Source organism: Miniopterus natalensis, chromosome 8 (genome assembly GCF_054644295.1).
Source record: "Miniopterus natalensis isolate mMinNat1 chromosome 8, mMinNat1.hap1, whole genome shotgun sequence".
Classification (NCBI taxonomy): Eukaryota; Metazoa; Chordata; class Mammalia; order Chiroptera; family Miniopteridae; genus Miniopterus; species Miniopterus natalensis.
In genome coordinates this window covers 6648920-6663527 of record NC_142088.1, presented here as the reverse complement: position 1 = coordinate 6663527, position 14608 = coordinate 6648920, and the positions used below count along the sequence as shown (strand labels likewise).

Genomic DNA, 14608 nt, shown 5'->3' with positions numbered 1-14608 from the left:
GGAGTCACTGCTTTCAACTCCGGTAGCTTTTCCTTCCATTACTGGCCTCCATATTTCTAAAAAAACAGGCTTTTAAAGGTTTTTCCCAATTTGCCAATTTAACATTATTGACTGACTTGCACTTTGGTAGGTGAGGACTTCTCCTTTTTCTCAGACCTTGCCAATTTGCTTATATCCTAACTTCTGTTAAATCATTAGTGTATGATTATGGAAATGGGTTCCCCGCTGAGCCACTACTTTTCACGCTTGTAGAGTTTCTTGGACAAACTTACATTTTTCCTGAAGTTTAAAATCTTCTACTGCCACATTCGTCAGACAATTTTCTTGTTTCCTTGGTGTCCTCAGGGGTGGCCCCCATGCCGTGGCTCTGATCAGGGTCGGCTGCACCATGTCCTCGTGAGACAGTCATCCCAAGTTAGAGTCTGTCTTGGACATCATGTCCTTCCCTTTCTTGGACTAATTCCCTTTTTGGTGGAATTAGTAGCTTTCTGTGAATAGGTGCCTGTGAGGTAATATCTTCATGCATTACATATCTAAAAATGTCTATATTTCCTCACGCTTATGGTATCGGCTGGGGAGTATAAAGTCTGGGCTGAAGATCCATTTCCCTTAGAATCCTAAAGGCCTCCTGACACATTTCCCTGTGGTATTACAGCTGACACATCCAAGGCCAATTTAATTTTAAGACCTTTGTAAGTGGCTCTTGTTGCTTACTTCTAGGATCTTTGTCCCCAGGCTTCTGGAATGTCATGATACTACACCTCAGATGCGTGTGTTTGTGAAAGAAGGACATTTAATGGGCCCTGTGCATCTGAAGAGTTGACTTTTTTACCTTAGAAAATTGTTTCTTGTATTATTTCTTTGATAATGTTCTGCTCTCATCTTCTCTATGTTGACTGAACGCCTGCCTACTGGTCACACACGACATCCTGGATTGATCCTCAAACCTTCTTGGCTTTTCTTCCTGATTGTTTATCTTTTTTCCTTCTGTCCTATTTTCTGGGGAAATTTCCCGAATTTCTCTTTCATCGTTTTCATCAAACTTTTAATTTTAGGTGGGCCCCTGTATTGTTTATTGCTGCCTAACAAATTATCCCAAAACATGGCTGTTGAAAGCAGCAAACATTTATTATTTCATACATTTTCTGAGGGTCAGGGATCTGGGAGCAGCTCAGCAGGGCAGTACTGTCTCAAGGTCTCTCTAGGGGTTGCATAGTCAAGGTGTAGGTTGGGGGTAGGCACCTAAGGCTTAATAAGGTTGAAAGGTTAGCTTGCGAGATAGCTCATTCACAGGATTGTTGTCGGGGGCCTCAGTTCCTCAATACGTTGGCCTCATCCTAAGGCCTTGACTTGACATGCAACTACCTTCCCCAGAGCAAGTAATCCAAGAGAGCGTGGACACCACAGTGTCTTTTTATGACTTAGTCTCAGAAGTGACATAGCATCACCAGTGCCCTATTCTATTGGTCATACAGGCCAACCTGGGGCCAGTGTGGGAGGGGACTTCACAAAGGCATGGATCTCAGGACCGGGGATCATCGGGGGCCATCTCAGAGGCTGGCTCCTATAGCTCTGTATTCTAACTTCTGTTGTTTCCTTTGCCTTTCTCCTCTGCCTGGGCCCCCCTTTTTGGAGCTGCCTTGACTGGGAAGCCTCCATGACCCCAATCTAAATACAGTTGACCCTTGAACAACATGAGTTTAATGGTTCATTTAGACATGGATTTTCCCCCCAATAAATAGAGTAAATGTATTTTCTCTTCTTTGTGATTTTCTTAATAACATTTTCTCTTCTCTAGCTTAATTTATTGTGAGAATACAGTATGTAATACATATAACATACAACACATGTGTTAATACGACTGTCCATGTTACCAGTAAGGCTTCTGGTCAGCAGCAGACCATCGTAGTTCAGTTTGGGGGGAGTCAAAGTTCTATTCAGATCTTCGAATGCTCAGGGGTCGTCCCCCTACACCCACATTAAGGGTCAGCTGTCGTGGTAAATGGGGTGTCTGGCTCATGCCCCCCGTGTGTCCCGTAGCCAAACCCCAGGTGTCACAGCCAGCGTCTAGACTTAGTCCAGCCGCCTTGGGCATCAGCCGCTCCACCGCCTTCTGTTCCATTGCTCCCCAGAAACATTTACCTTGTTTTTTAGTCTATTTCCTTTCTAGTTTCCCTTTTTATATCTTATCTTTTACTGGAACAGAGGACATGTGCCAGAGCAATCACGGTTCTGCTCGACCCGAAGCTTCCACTCACCGTCCAGCTTCCAAAACCTAATTGGTGCGAGCTGCCTGATTTAGCTCCTTACCTGGTTTCCTTCTCTTGGGGTTGATACTTTTTTTATTCTTTATTTTATTTTTGATTCATCCTCTTATTCTGGTTTTCAAAAGGAGCGGACACAAATAAAGGTATTTAATCAACCTCTTTCTGGGTTAGCTCTTACATACATAAGAGAACATGTTTATTAGGCTTAATATTCAGAATAATAATGCTGCTCAAGCAGCGATTATATGTTCAGATCACAGTCTTTTCTAGGTCCAAAGGAGGCTTCCTTTCGAAAAAGTGGCCTTGTCTTGTGGGTGACCCTCAGCGACTTACATTCCGTTTTGCCTACTTTTAGGTTCACAGAGAAAAACGGATTTTTCCTTGAAGTCTTACATTCCTGTGTTGACTATAGGTTTCTAAAAACTGCTAGCAACTCCCTGGGCACCCAAAGCTGGAAAATGTAAAACTTTTCAGTTCACTCTAGATTTGCTGTTGGCCGTGGGTGGAGGGAGCCGCGCAGCAGCTCGTGGAAGTGGAGGGAGGCTGGGGCCATCCTCCGTGTGCACAGGGCCTTGGGGGGCTTCTCCGGGGAGGTTCACCCCCAGCTGAAGTAGCTCGGGAGAGACCGGGGGGAACCCTGGAGCGCCTGGTGTGATTATCAGTTAACAGGTAGAATCCCCTCCAGTGCTTCTTCACTGACTGTCAGAGAAAAAGAGAGAAGTGAGCTTTGTATACAAGCCCACATTTTGTTTTTAAAATAACATTGTCAAAGATAATTTCTGAAAGATCTGGTCCTACACATGGGCGCACCAGGCACGCAACCTAAGGGGCCCCCACTGCCCCAACATGTGTCTCTACCTGTCTGTCTGGAGTTTGAATTTTCTACCATTGTGGCAGGTGTGTGTGTGTGTGTGTGTGTGTGTGTGTGTGTCTTAAGGGGCATTGGTTCCTGAAAAATGTGTCATTACAGAACATATTTTTAAAAAATAATTGATTACACTGCGAGACTAGCTTGCTGGCACCTCTCGAAGAGAAAACTGTGCAGCAGCAGGTCATAAGCCGATGGTATCGGACCAGAAGGGATGGGGGCCGAAGAGAAGGGCAGTTGTGGTTAGTTTAGTGCTTCTCAAAATCATGCCTGTGTCAGCCAGTGTAGACTCCACCAGACCAAGGCAAATGAGAAAGGTAAAAACAGTGTAGACATTGTGTATGAAGTTAAAGCTACTTGTTCCCATTTTAAAGGAGCATCTTGTGTTTCGTGAGCATTTACTTGCTTTCATTATAATACCTTAATTTTTTTTTTCTTACAACAATAATGATGACAGTAAATGATAGATTCACTGTGGGTTGATGTGTTTGGACTGGTCATTGCCCTTTACACAGCAAAATATAAATAGAACAATTCCATGCTTGTCTCCATTTTTTAATTTTTAAAAATTTTCCTCCAACCTCAAGCCTCTTGCGATCCCAGTTTTCCTCTCTGTAAAATGGGGCTAATAACAGTACCCACCCCCCAGGATTGTTATCAAGTGAACTTACTCTACAGCCTCCTGATCATGTGATCCTGAAGAGTCTATTAATCTCACATGAGTGGTGAAGGCCTTTTAGTCCTCTTGTACTCAAAACCCTTAGGGCAAACGAATAAATAAATAAGAACCGGAGTTCACGATTCTAGATATAAATACCTCTCACTGCATCCCATAAGATGGGCAAAACCTCCTTAACATATTGCTCACTCCCAGATGTCGCAGGGACCTCTGATTGTACCATCTTGTCAGCGCCAGTGACCTGCATGCTTGCTGCGGCCCAGAAAATCAGACGGGTGGCTGGTTTGGATGTCTAGACTGGGGATGTCTCTGGACAGGAGCTGAAAGATAGGAAGTGACAGCTGCAGTGAAATTTCTCTGATACCCAAGTGTGGGGACAGTGGCTCGGGGTGGGGAAGAAGAGGCCACCGAGAAAGCAGCGCACGGTGGCACCTCCTTTCCCGGAGGGCGTGTTGTCAAGGCTCAGGGGCAGTTGCTTAAGGCAGAAATGGGTGGAAGGGCCCTGCAAAGGCCAGCCCATGGAGTCTGCCTGGCACACCTGCCTGCACCCGGTCAGCTCTTCTTTTCACATACAAAAACTTTCGCCTCCGGCTATTGGCTGGGCGAGGGTCAATAATTATATTGCAAAATCAACAGAGCTGCTCAGTAGAGTGTTAACCAGCTTTGAATGCTGCCAACTTCCCCTTATGCTGACCCGGCTGGGCTGGGCTGGGCTGGGCTGGGCTGGGCTGGGCTGGGCTGGGCTGGGCTGGGCTGGGAGACTGGACAGAGGGCAAGAGAATACAGGAAATCAGGGCACAGGCTGTTTTGAGAGTAGAAAGAAGAAATATCTAAAATTATTCGGAAATTACTTCCTGGCCTATTCATAAACAATAAGGCATGTGAGCGCATAATTAGGTCCTTTATTAGTTTGGGGAATAAAACGGCAATTTTTTACTGCCTGCCCGACACAGCTCCTACCTGCAGTCTAGTAAACATAATAAACCCACAACTCATGAGCATTTAAGCAGCGATATTCAGTTAATAAGTTAGTAACAGCCCACATTCTTGGGAGCCCACAGGAACAGCTGTGGGGAAGGAAAGAGTTTTCCACGACCCTCTTAGGGTCCCTGGCTGGCCTGAAAATTAAAACGACAGAGGCAGGTCAACAGGAGAAAAGCACGCACATTTTATTAAATCTTTACACGTGTGTGAGAGCCTTTGCAAGAGAACAAAGACCCCCTAGAAGTGACCACAGTGGGCTTTGAGGTCCTTTGGACAAAGGCAATAAATTTGTGAAGAACTGACAAGACAGAGGGCTTGGGCCGGCGTGGTAACCGTAAGGACATAACTAGGAAGAAAAGGGTGCGTCCACCAAGTTGTGGGCAGATCCCTCTGGTACCATCTCTGGGCTGAGTCTGCCTCCAGTGAAAGGAGAATTTATTTCCCGCCTTTCGGCAGAACAGGAGGACCGTTTTCTGCATCTACCACTTCTGAATTGCCTGCAGCTCAAAACAAGTTTTAAACCTTATAAAATTCCCTACTATCAAAATTTATTTTGCATTGTAAGCGAGGTCGTTGTAAAAAATAAATGTGACTGTTAAAAGAATGATTTCACAAGTTTAGTTGATTAACATGCAAAAGTGCTAAGGCGTCACCATACTCTCTGGTCACTTCCTGATGTGTTAATAATTAGCACCTAAAAGCATTATTAAGGGCTTTCTGTTCAGGGCAAATGACTTCTGACTCATGAAGGAACATGGAAACTGAGAAGTACTTTATTGTTTGAAGAGGAAAAATCATAAAAATGTTGCTTAAGAAATGTTCATTGGTTATGCCTTCTTAATAGTGCCGTTTGGCCAGACTGGTTTTTAATGGATTTAGCACTTGCATAGTAATTAATGGATTCTAGTCCATTAATATATTCATGGTGCTTCAAAAATGGGTCTAAAAAAGTGAATCCAAATTAATGAGAATAAAAATATGGCCACTGTGCCCTGGCTGGTGTGGCTCAGTTGGCTGGAGCTGAAAGGTTGCCAGTTTGATTTCCGGTCAGGGCACGTTACCCAGGTTGTGGGTTCTATCCCCGGTGGGGGCACATGCAGGAGTCTACTGGTCAGTGTTTCTCTCTCACGCTGATGTTGATGTTTCTCTCTCTCTCTCCCTCTTCCTTCCTCTCTAAAATCAGTAAAAAGCGTATCCTTGAGTAAGGATTATATATACACGCACACACACATGTATATACATACATTATATAGCTGCTGTATCTTTTGGCTAAATAATCTATTTAAATTACTAAATTATTAAAGCATGTTTATAAGTTTAAAATTGTATTTTAGGAAAACAGGTCCCGCACCCATCTCCCTGTAGCATCGCACAGACTGTGCTGGTCCTGCTCTCAGCTCTTCAGCATCACACGTGCTGCGCCGGCTTCCAGGGCAGCAATGGAGCAACTGCCAGAGAGCGGCCCTGGCTGTGGTTCTGTAAACTAATAAGTGCCCCTGGGAGAACTGACTGGCCCTTGGCAATCCTAAAGCTCCACCAGTGGGACAGACGTGAACAGGGAGAAGCCTCGGGGTGTCCCGTGGGCAGCGACGAACAAATTAGTTAAATACAAACGGGTAAAACGACATGCGTTTCTGTGAAAGCGGGTCTGAAGAATTGATAAAATAAAATTAATAGAAAAGCTGCTGTTTCATTACGTGTGGCTGAGATAATATTTAAAATATCTATTTCTATTGGTACAGTATCTCGTCGCTCCTAATGATTAGTGTTCAACGCTCCAAGGACTGAAAACCTGCTTTTGCCGGGTCGGTTGGGACTTGCTAAGCTGTTTTTACACGAAGCCTTTCTCCTTCCCTCCTAGGGCTGTGTCTGTGCGGACAAAGGCCAGTGCTTCTGCGGCGGGACCAAAGGGGAGAAGGTACAACCAACCTTAATCTCCTTCTTTTCTCTGTGGAGCTCCTCCAGGAGCTCACACTCCTCTTTCATTAGGAGCCGAAAGGTCAGCCGTGTGTTGCTCCAATCCCCAGATCTAGTGTTAGAGTAATTCTACATAAACATTAACCTGGACAGAAAGGCCTTCGAGGAAGCGCCGGGTGACTGGTGTAAATGCTGGCAGTTATTTTACCTCTCTTGACCTGTAAAGAAGAAACAGCAAGTTAGCGAGAAAGAAAGCTTACGTGTACCCTATTTACAATGTCGCTAAGCACGAGGGGGGCCCTGGAAATAACTTGATTCGCTCACTTTGACAGAGAATAAACATGCAAGCGCTGGGCCTGGGCGTCCTGCAGCGTTGGTGCGGGCGCGCCCCCTGGTGGGCGGGTGCTGCAGCGCGCTAGTGAGGCAAGAGGAGCGGAGCAAGCGGCTGCTTTGCAGAATTCAAGGGAAAAAAGAAATGTGGTGGACTCTCATTAATTCGCTCCATTAACCTGCAATTTGTGATAATCAAGACAGAGGCAGAATTGAAGTTTTGTGTTTGTTTACAAAACCCTTTCCTCAGAGACACTAATGTTTTACTTAATATTGAAAGGCAACTGAAAGGATTTTTAAAAGAACATATTTTAAGCTCTTCGGATAAAATAATTTACATATAATTGATATGCTGACTATGATAGCTGTTATTATATTTATTTTAAATTATTCTAAAATTCATGTGCAGTTTGATTTAGGATTTTTTCCAGAAGCTATTCATATAGTATATTCAGATCCGTGTTGGAAAGCTGTGACTCATTCTCGCATTCGAGAAGCACTGTTGAGTCCCTACTATGTGCAAGATGCTATTGTAAGATGTGTGAAGGTACTTGAGTACTGAGAGCAGTCCAGCAAATTCTTTTATTTCTCTTTTTATTGGGTGTGTGTATGCTGGCTTGATCTCTCTTTTAAAATTTAATTTGCTAATTGTATAACTAAATTGCCCAAATCAACTGGTGGCCTTTATTGGCAGAGAACTATGTCTCACACTTTGGGCCTAAATTACTTTCACCCACTCATTCCTAGGGGCTTTCCCATAATTATCATCTGACTTTCTAAAAAAACTATTTAGCTCACACTGGATACTTTGCCACCCTTGATATCTCTTCTGCATCTCCTACACAAATATCAGATTGAATTACTAAGCCTGCATGTTGTTCTTGTCAAGCTACAGGGCAGTCATGCTCCCTCCCAGACACATTCCTGTGCCTCACCCTCACCTTCACCTCCCAAAAAACACTCCACTGACCTCGCTCTTTCTAACTGGGCTTCCCCTGCCGTCTCGATTTCTTCCTGCCTCTCCCTGCTCTGTTAGCTCTGCCATTTGGGGGAAAGTCCTTACAGACCAAGGCCAGCACCTCTAATCCTGTGGGCAAATGCTACCTGCTGGCAGCTTTCCAGTCACTGACACACTCACAGCTCAGGGCCAATTTTGTTTAATCTAAGGGGGAAAATATGCAAAAGGCGATCAAGTCATAAAGAAAAAAAACCATGGTTAAGGCTGTGTATGTTGTTGAGGAGTTTCTGTTCTGCGTGTGTCTTTCTCATCTTGTTTTGGTTTTGACAGGGGGAGAAAGGGCTTCCTGGACCCCCAGGTTCTCCTGGCCAGAAGGGATTCCCGGGCCCTGAAGGCTTGCCTGGACCACAGGGACCCAAGGTACGTCAGCCTGCGGGGCTGAGGAACCCTCGGTCCCCCTGCCCTTGTTTGTGCTTCCCCTGGGCTGCGGGGCACAGAGAGAGAAACCCACATCTTAGCCGAGTGCAGGGCGCCTGGCGAAGCCCGGCTGGGCCTCACGGCTGCATCCTAGGCCGAGCCCGTCAGCGATGACCACTGTCATCCTCACGTCCCCTCTCAGCTTCCTCCTTCCCAACCCCCTCGGCTTCTCCACCTGCGGCCCCACCTTCTCTCTCCCTCGGAAGGGGGAGTTCTCTTCCCTGCTGCTCAGGACCAATCCCCCCCACCCCCACCCCCACCCCACCCCACCCCCCGCATCCTGCTCAGCGGGAGGGCAAGCATCGCCTTGCTCCTAGAGGCATCTCCTTTGTCTTGGGAGTTCTAACTTTCCTTTCAGTCCTTAAGCATAGCCACTGTTTCCCCATATTAATATAAAACTTCCTCTAGGCCTTTCGGGCCCTGTAACCAAAGGATTGCCATCCTTTCCTTTCTCTGTCAGACTTCTTTAAAAAATACCCAACTCTGCTGGCTATAGCTCCTCTCCCAGTCACTCCTCGGCAGGTGGACAGTTGCCCTCCGCCCCCTCTCTCCCGACAGCACTCCTGCAGAGCCCACCTGGACCTCCAAGTGGCCAGGGCCCATACATACTTTTGCGTCTTTGTCTGACCCGAGCAGGGCCCTCTGCTTTGATCCAGAGACCTCGGAGGGGACCACGCTCTTCTTGAAACCCAGTCTTGGCTCCTGGAATCCTTCTTTTTCTGGCTCTCTTCTTGGTTCCTGCCCTGCCTGTCTTTCTTGGGTTCCTCCTTCTCAGCTGATCCCTTAGACATCGGGGACCCTAAGGTTCTGACCAGAGCCTACCGCCCTTCACACTCGTCACGAATTTTTATCCTGAAGTCTGTGATACAAAAATAAAATAATCTGTCTCCATTTCTCCTTCTTGTGATCCCCATTTTGGAGAAATCATTTGGATTCTGGACACATGCCGGGGCCTCCCGCCCGGGCGCGAGCTCCCGTCTCGCTGTTAGCATGACTTTGCCCCCTCAGGCATGTGCATCAGATCAGCCGAATGCCAGCGCCTTCCTTTCTGTTTGGTTGTTTTGTTCTCTGCAGCCCACTCCACTTGTTCCCTTCAGCATTTCTTTAGCGATGCCATCAATAAATTTAAATAAAAGCTGTGATCTCATGTGCCAAGTTCAAGGATGTGTAGGAATTCCATAAAGCTAACCCAGAAAACCCATGAGCCACGTTGCCAGGGAGTTCATATTTTATTTTATTTTTTAAATTAAATTTATTGGGGTGACATTGGTTAATAGGACCATATAGGTATGGAATTCATATTTTAAAGCGCAGCTTGCAGATGTGGCCACACAAGATCATTTGATCCATGGCAGACAAAGAATGCAAAACCTGACCAAAAGATTTTTCAAATTTATAAATTTCCTATCTTACTTTTAAATATTTTTTTTGCACGAGGATATTTACACTGGGGAAGTAAAACTTGCCAGCCCCTCTTGTGCAAACACAGGTAGCATCCTACAGAGAAGGGGACATGGTCCTGCATCCAGAAACTTCACCTCAGCCAGGAAAGGCCAACTTCCACCTTGACAGTCCAATCTCAGAAGGCTCTGGAACAACCCTTTTCTGGAATAACCAAAAATACTGAAACTATCAGAAATGATGAAAACAGCTTTTGGAAATGGAACCCCCCCCCCCCCCAATGGCCCAGTTCAATAGTATCCATTTGAGGTTATTACCCTCTGAGAAACAGGGCCTCAAAACTGTGTTCATTGTGTGCCCAAAGAAAGTGTATCTCTGGCTCGGGCAGTCCTTACTCCGCTGTGTATTTATCTGTGCAAGTGAGGTACAGGTTGTTAGTAAAGTGTTTCTTACGCACAGAATTATTGGCTGCCCTGCTCAGCCAGCATCGGAACTGTCACTCACTCGTATCAATCAGACCCTCACAGCTGTCTGGCTACAGGGGGAGTTTTACAGCAGAACTTTTCAGACATTAGTGGGAACAGGAATCATCAGTGCATCTTGTTGGAATGTAGATTCTGAATCCTTAGGTCTGGGAAGTGGGGGTCCTGAGATTCTGCTTTTCTGACCAGCTTCCAGATGATGCGAATGTTACACCCTTACTTTGAGTAGCAAGGGTTTGAATGAAACTTCCTTTGCCCTTACTGATAAATATTTGAGCTCCAATGAAACTAGCAGGTAACTGAACCATGTTAATAGTGAAATAATCACAAAAGCAAAACTGTTTGGCGTGTCAATAAAACTGGGACCTTTTATTTATGTTTTTTTTTTTTGGTGTCAAATGATTTTCTTGGTGTTTACTTTTGTTTTCCACTTGGATCTAGGGTTCTCCAGGACTTCCAGGACTCACTGGTCCCAAAGGTGTAAGGGTTAGTAGTCCAATCCATCCATCCTGTTTGATGAATTATTTTTTTAAACAAAGTTCAAGAACAGGTAAAATTAACCTATAATGGTAGGAGTCAAAATAGTGGTGACTCTGTGGGGTTGGTATCAACTGATGGAAAAGGCACCAGGGAACCATCTGGAGTGATGTTCTGTGTCGGGATAGGGCGGGGATCACACCAATGTGTACAAGTGCACGTATTGGTGTTCGTGGAAGATGGAGCACTGTGCTATAATCAAATTATACCTTTGAAGTCCACCCCAAAAGGCCTAAAACAATCTTAATCACGTCTTTTTAAAATCAACATAAATGTAAGATTTACAAAGTTTGTCAAAACTTTTTTGTGTGTTTCAAAGAGTTTTTAGCTGTTCCCAATTATAGTTGCAGGATGGGGTTTTGGGAATGGTAAATAATTTTTTGTTTCTAAGTTGAATATTTTAAAGGTTTTTTTTCTTGCCACTCTTTCCTTCTTCTATGCCTTTAGGGAATAACTGGATTACCAGGATTTTCAGGTCCTCCTGGACTTCCAGTAAGTAATGGGGGGAAAAACGTGTAACTGAAAAAATAAATAGTAAATTCATTTTAATAAAGATGCTAAATCAATAGCACAAAGAAATAGGTATTGATGGATTCGCGACATGATGAAAATGGCACAGTAGACTAGCACAATATGTTAGTGGATTGGTAGGTCATTCAAATGAAACTGTATTTCCTGAAAAACTAGAATAGAGTAGAGTGAAAGAATAGAATAGATTAGGATAGGATAGGAGAATAGAATAGAAATACTGTTTAATAACATATAATCATAAAGCGGTTCCCTCTGCGCACATTCACTTTTTACCTTTCCCCCAGCATGTTAAAGGATTTCATGTTATATAGAAAGGCCTTTTGTTTTACTTAAATTATCTGTATCTCACTTGATAACTCATTGTTTTAATTAACCCATTTTAGTTGCTATGGTTTTTGTTTAAATTATTTTCTAAAATGACTACATTTACAACTTAATTATTTCAATAACCATTTATATTTAAATAACTATCTAAATTAGCCCCTCTTTTCCCTCCCCTTGGTTTCCTCACTCTTTCCGCCTGGCCCCAGGGCCTGGTTGGTTTGTCTCCTTTTTGAAACTTGCTCTGTTTCCAGGGCCGCCCAGGCCACCCCGGCCCTTTGGGTCTTGCTGGTTTACCAGGCTGCAATGGTTCTAAGGTATGTACTCTCACCAGGGGATGACCAGTAAGTGTTTTGCTGAAGGTGTCCGTGGAGATGAAGTAGCAATGAGATGGGTTCCACTTTCCCCGAGACATTCTTTCAGCCAGAACCGACGGTACGCGTCTTCAGGGCAGAAATGTGGTGTTCGAACCAGGAACCTGCCCGTTTTCTTCCTTCCTGCACCTCGGTTTCTGATTGTCTTTTGAGGAAGCTCTCTCATGTTTTCCCACAGGAAGATTACTTGGTGTTTTCATCTGAGGTTGTGCGCGTATCTAAAACGGAAACTCGAGCTTGGCATGCCAAATATGCCTTTGGAGAAGGCTGAGCTTTTCGATTTCATTTGCCCCCTTTGTTTCCTGTGCCCCGGAGTGGTGGCCGAGAGAGAACCAATCGCTGATGTTTCACGGAAACAGCAATTTAAAAGTTCTCGGCGCAATTAGACTTTTGCCATTTATGCACAATTTGAGAAACAGTAGATTCTAATCCACATAATGGTTTTCTGGCCTTCAGCCTCCTGACTTAGTGGCCGTAGGGAATTTAGGTTGCTTTGTCTGGATTTCCCACTCCGGGGCTGGAAGAGAGAAAGCGGGAAGATAGCTCACAGGCTGTTTTAGAACAACTAAGAAGAATGACAAGCTTTGTGCGTTCTTTCTTCCAGGGTGAGCGAGGGTTTCCAGGATTCCCAGGGACACCAGGCTACCCAGGGGCTCCGGTAGGTTTGCATTTCTAAAGCCCCATCAAAAACATAAAATAAAATGTAAGTAGTTTACTCCAGAATGGCATCATGGGGATGCCTGGGTCGCTCTTAGTAAACACTAAGCTGCCGGCCGGGGACTGAGTGAACCGGTGACTGATGAGCTCAGGTTTGCACTTGGAGACTCCGCTTGCTTTAAAGGCGCAGGGTGGAGCTGCCCTAGGCAGAGGACGGACGGGGAGGGGTGACCCGAGGAGGGACGGTGTGGAGGAGGGGCTCAGGCCCGGGACTGGAAGGGCCCCCGCCCGACCGTCTAGGCCAAGGAGGAGTGGCCCTGGCGGTAGGGGACGGCCGGCGTTTCCGCAGAGGCCAGCGGCAGGCGGCTGCCGGTGCTGCTGAGCCGTCCAGTAAGACGGGGACTGACGTCATGTCGCTGGCTTGAGCCGCGGGGGGCCCTAGCCAGGGACACTTCCATGATGCAGAGAGGCGGTGCAGGTGTGGACTGAAGAACGGGCGGGAGGTGTCCAGAGCAGGGAGGGTGCAGGTGACGTGGAGAAGGGACGGGGCTGTCCTGCGGGGGGGCAGGTTCCGGGAGGACAGTGCGATGACAGTGACCCGGGCGCGGGGTAGGACCGGCGGACGTCGTCTGTCTGACTGTGGCCCGTGGTTAACATGCCACTTCCTCTCCTAGGGTGCCGCTGGTTTAAAAGGAGAAAAGGTAAGTCGTTTGTGGCGTGTTGTGATCGAAAACCTCTCGTTGGACATATGAAAGGGACATCTATGAAATAATGAGATATGAAAAATTACAAATGAGGTTTCGTCATTAACCCAGAATCCATAATAATTGGGACATGATGTTTATTTCTGTTAAACAACTTCTTCTATCTCTGTCATACGTATGCCTTTAAAAATACAAGTTTTGTTCCAGCCTTTGAGGAAATAGAGTCGAGGAGAAAAGAACTGGCGCCCGGCCAGGGCCCCACCCTCCAGACGAGGAATTACCACCAAGGCTGGCATCTTGGGAAATGCTGTATCACCCCATGTCTTGCTTCCGTCCTTCCACAGTAAATTCTTAATTAAAAAAAAATATATATGAAAATGCTCTGAATTCTTCAAAACGGGATAAATATATAATCCTAAACCATTTCTCTAAGTATATATTCTGGTATCAACAGAAGAACATCCAAACCTCTAGAAAAGTTTTGTGAGAGTTTATTTGAGCAAAAATTTTGAGGACATGCCCAGGGCAAGCTCTCGAAGGATTGAGAAAATGCTGCAGAGAAGGCAGCTTTGCAGTTCCTTTCATGGATTTAGAATCAAAGCGGGAGACATAAGGAGGGCCCGTGAAACCCATCGGTGGTAGATCAGGGGTGGGAGAAAGCAAAGCAAAGGAGTCTCTAGGACTGAATGAAAAGCAAAACAGAGACACATACTTCTTTCACATTGGTGGGTACGGGGCAGTTAATATCCATGGCACAGAGATGGTATGTGGGGATAACATTGAGGGGTTCTGGGGCCTCGTGCCCTGGTGCCAGCAGTTGTGCCTTCGGGGGTCCAGAAAAAAAATGACTCTGACATTTCACAGGTATATTACCTTAGATGCATAGGGACAGGGGACGGGGCCCGCTTAAGGTAAAGACTGACCTTTGCCAAGGAAGCTGTGGGCCTGGGAGGTGACTCCGCACCGTGACCTGCCCCGTTCGGAATTTGTGAGCAGACCATCCCTGTGGTGCCCTGTGGTCACCGAGCTCGTCAGGTCACCGCGTGGCCCCCTGACCCTGTCGGGTGTATGATGTGGCCACTTTCTCGCTCACACTGGAAGCACTTTTACCCTCGAGGCGA

The 14608-nt window shown here is 45.8% G+C and overlaps 1 protein-coding gene across 1 annotated transcript in view; it reads left to right on the top strand.

Moving 5' to 3' along the window:
• The window catches only part of COL4A3 (collagen type IV alpha 3 chain), a 104727-nt gene that overhangs the window by 43556 nt on the left and 46563 nt on the right, over nucleotides 1-14608 (top strand). The window contains exons 2-8 of the mRNA XM_087819969.1: nucleotides 6660-6716; nucleotides 8334-8423; nucleotides 10805-10849; nucleotides 11348-11392; nucleotides 12007-12069; nucleotides 12731-12784; nucleotides 13458-13484. Of these exons, the coding sequence (XP_087676095.1) occupies nucleotides 6660-6716; nucleotides 8334-8423; nucleotides 10805-10849; nucleotides 11348-11392; nucleotides 12007-12069; nucleotides 12731-12784; nucleotides 13458-13484 (381 nt within the window). The remainder of the gene's footprint in view (nucleotides 1-6659; nucleotides 6717-8333; nucleotides 8424-10804; nucleotides 10850-11347; nucleotides 11393-12006; nucleotides 12070-12730; nucleotides 12785-13457; nucleotides 13485-14608) is intronic.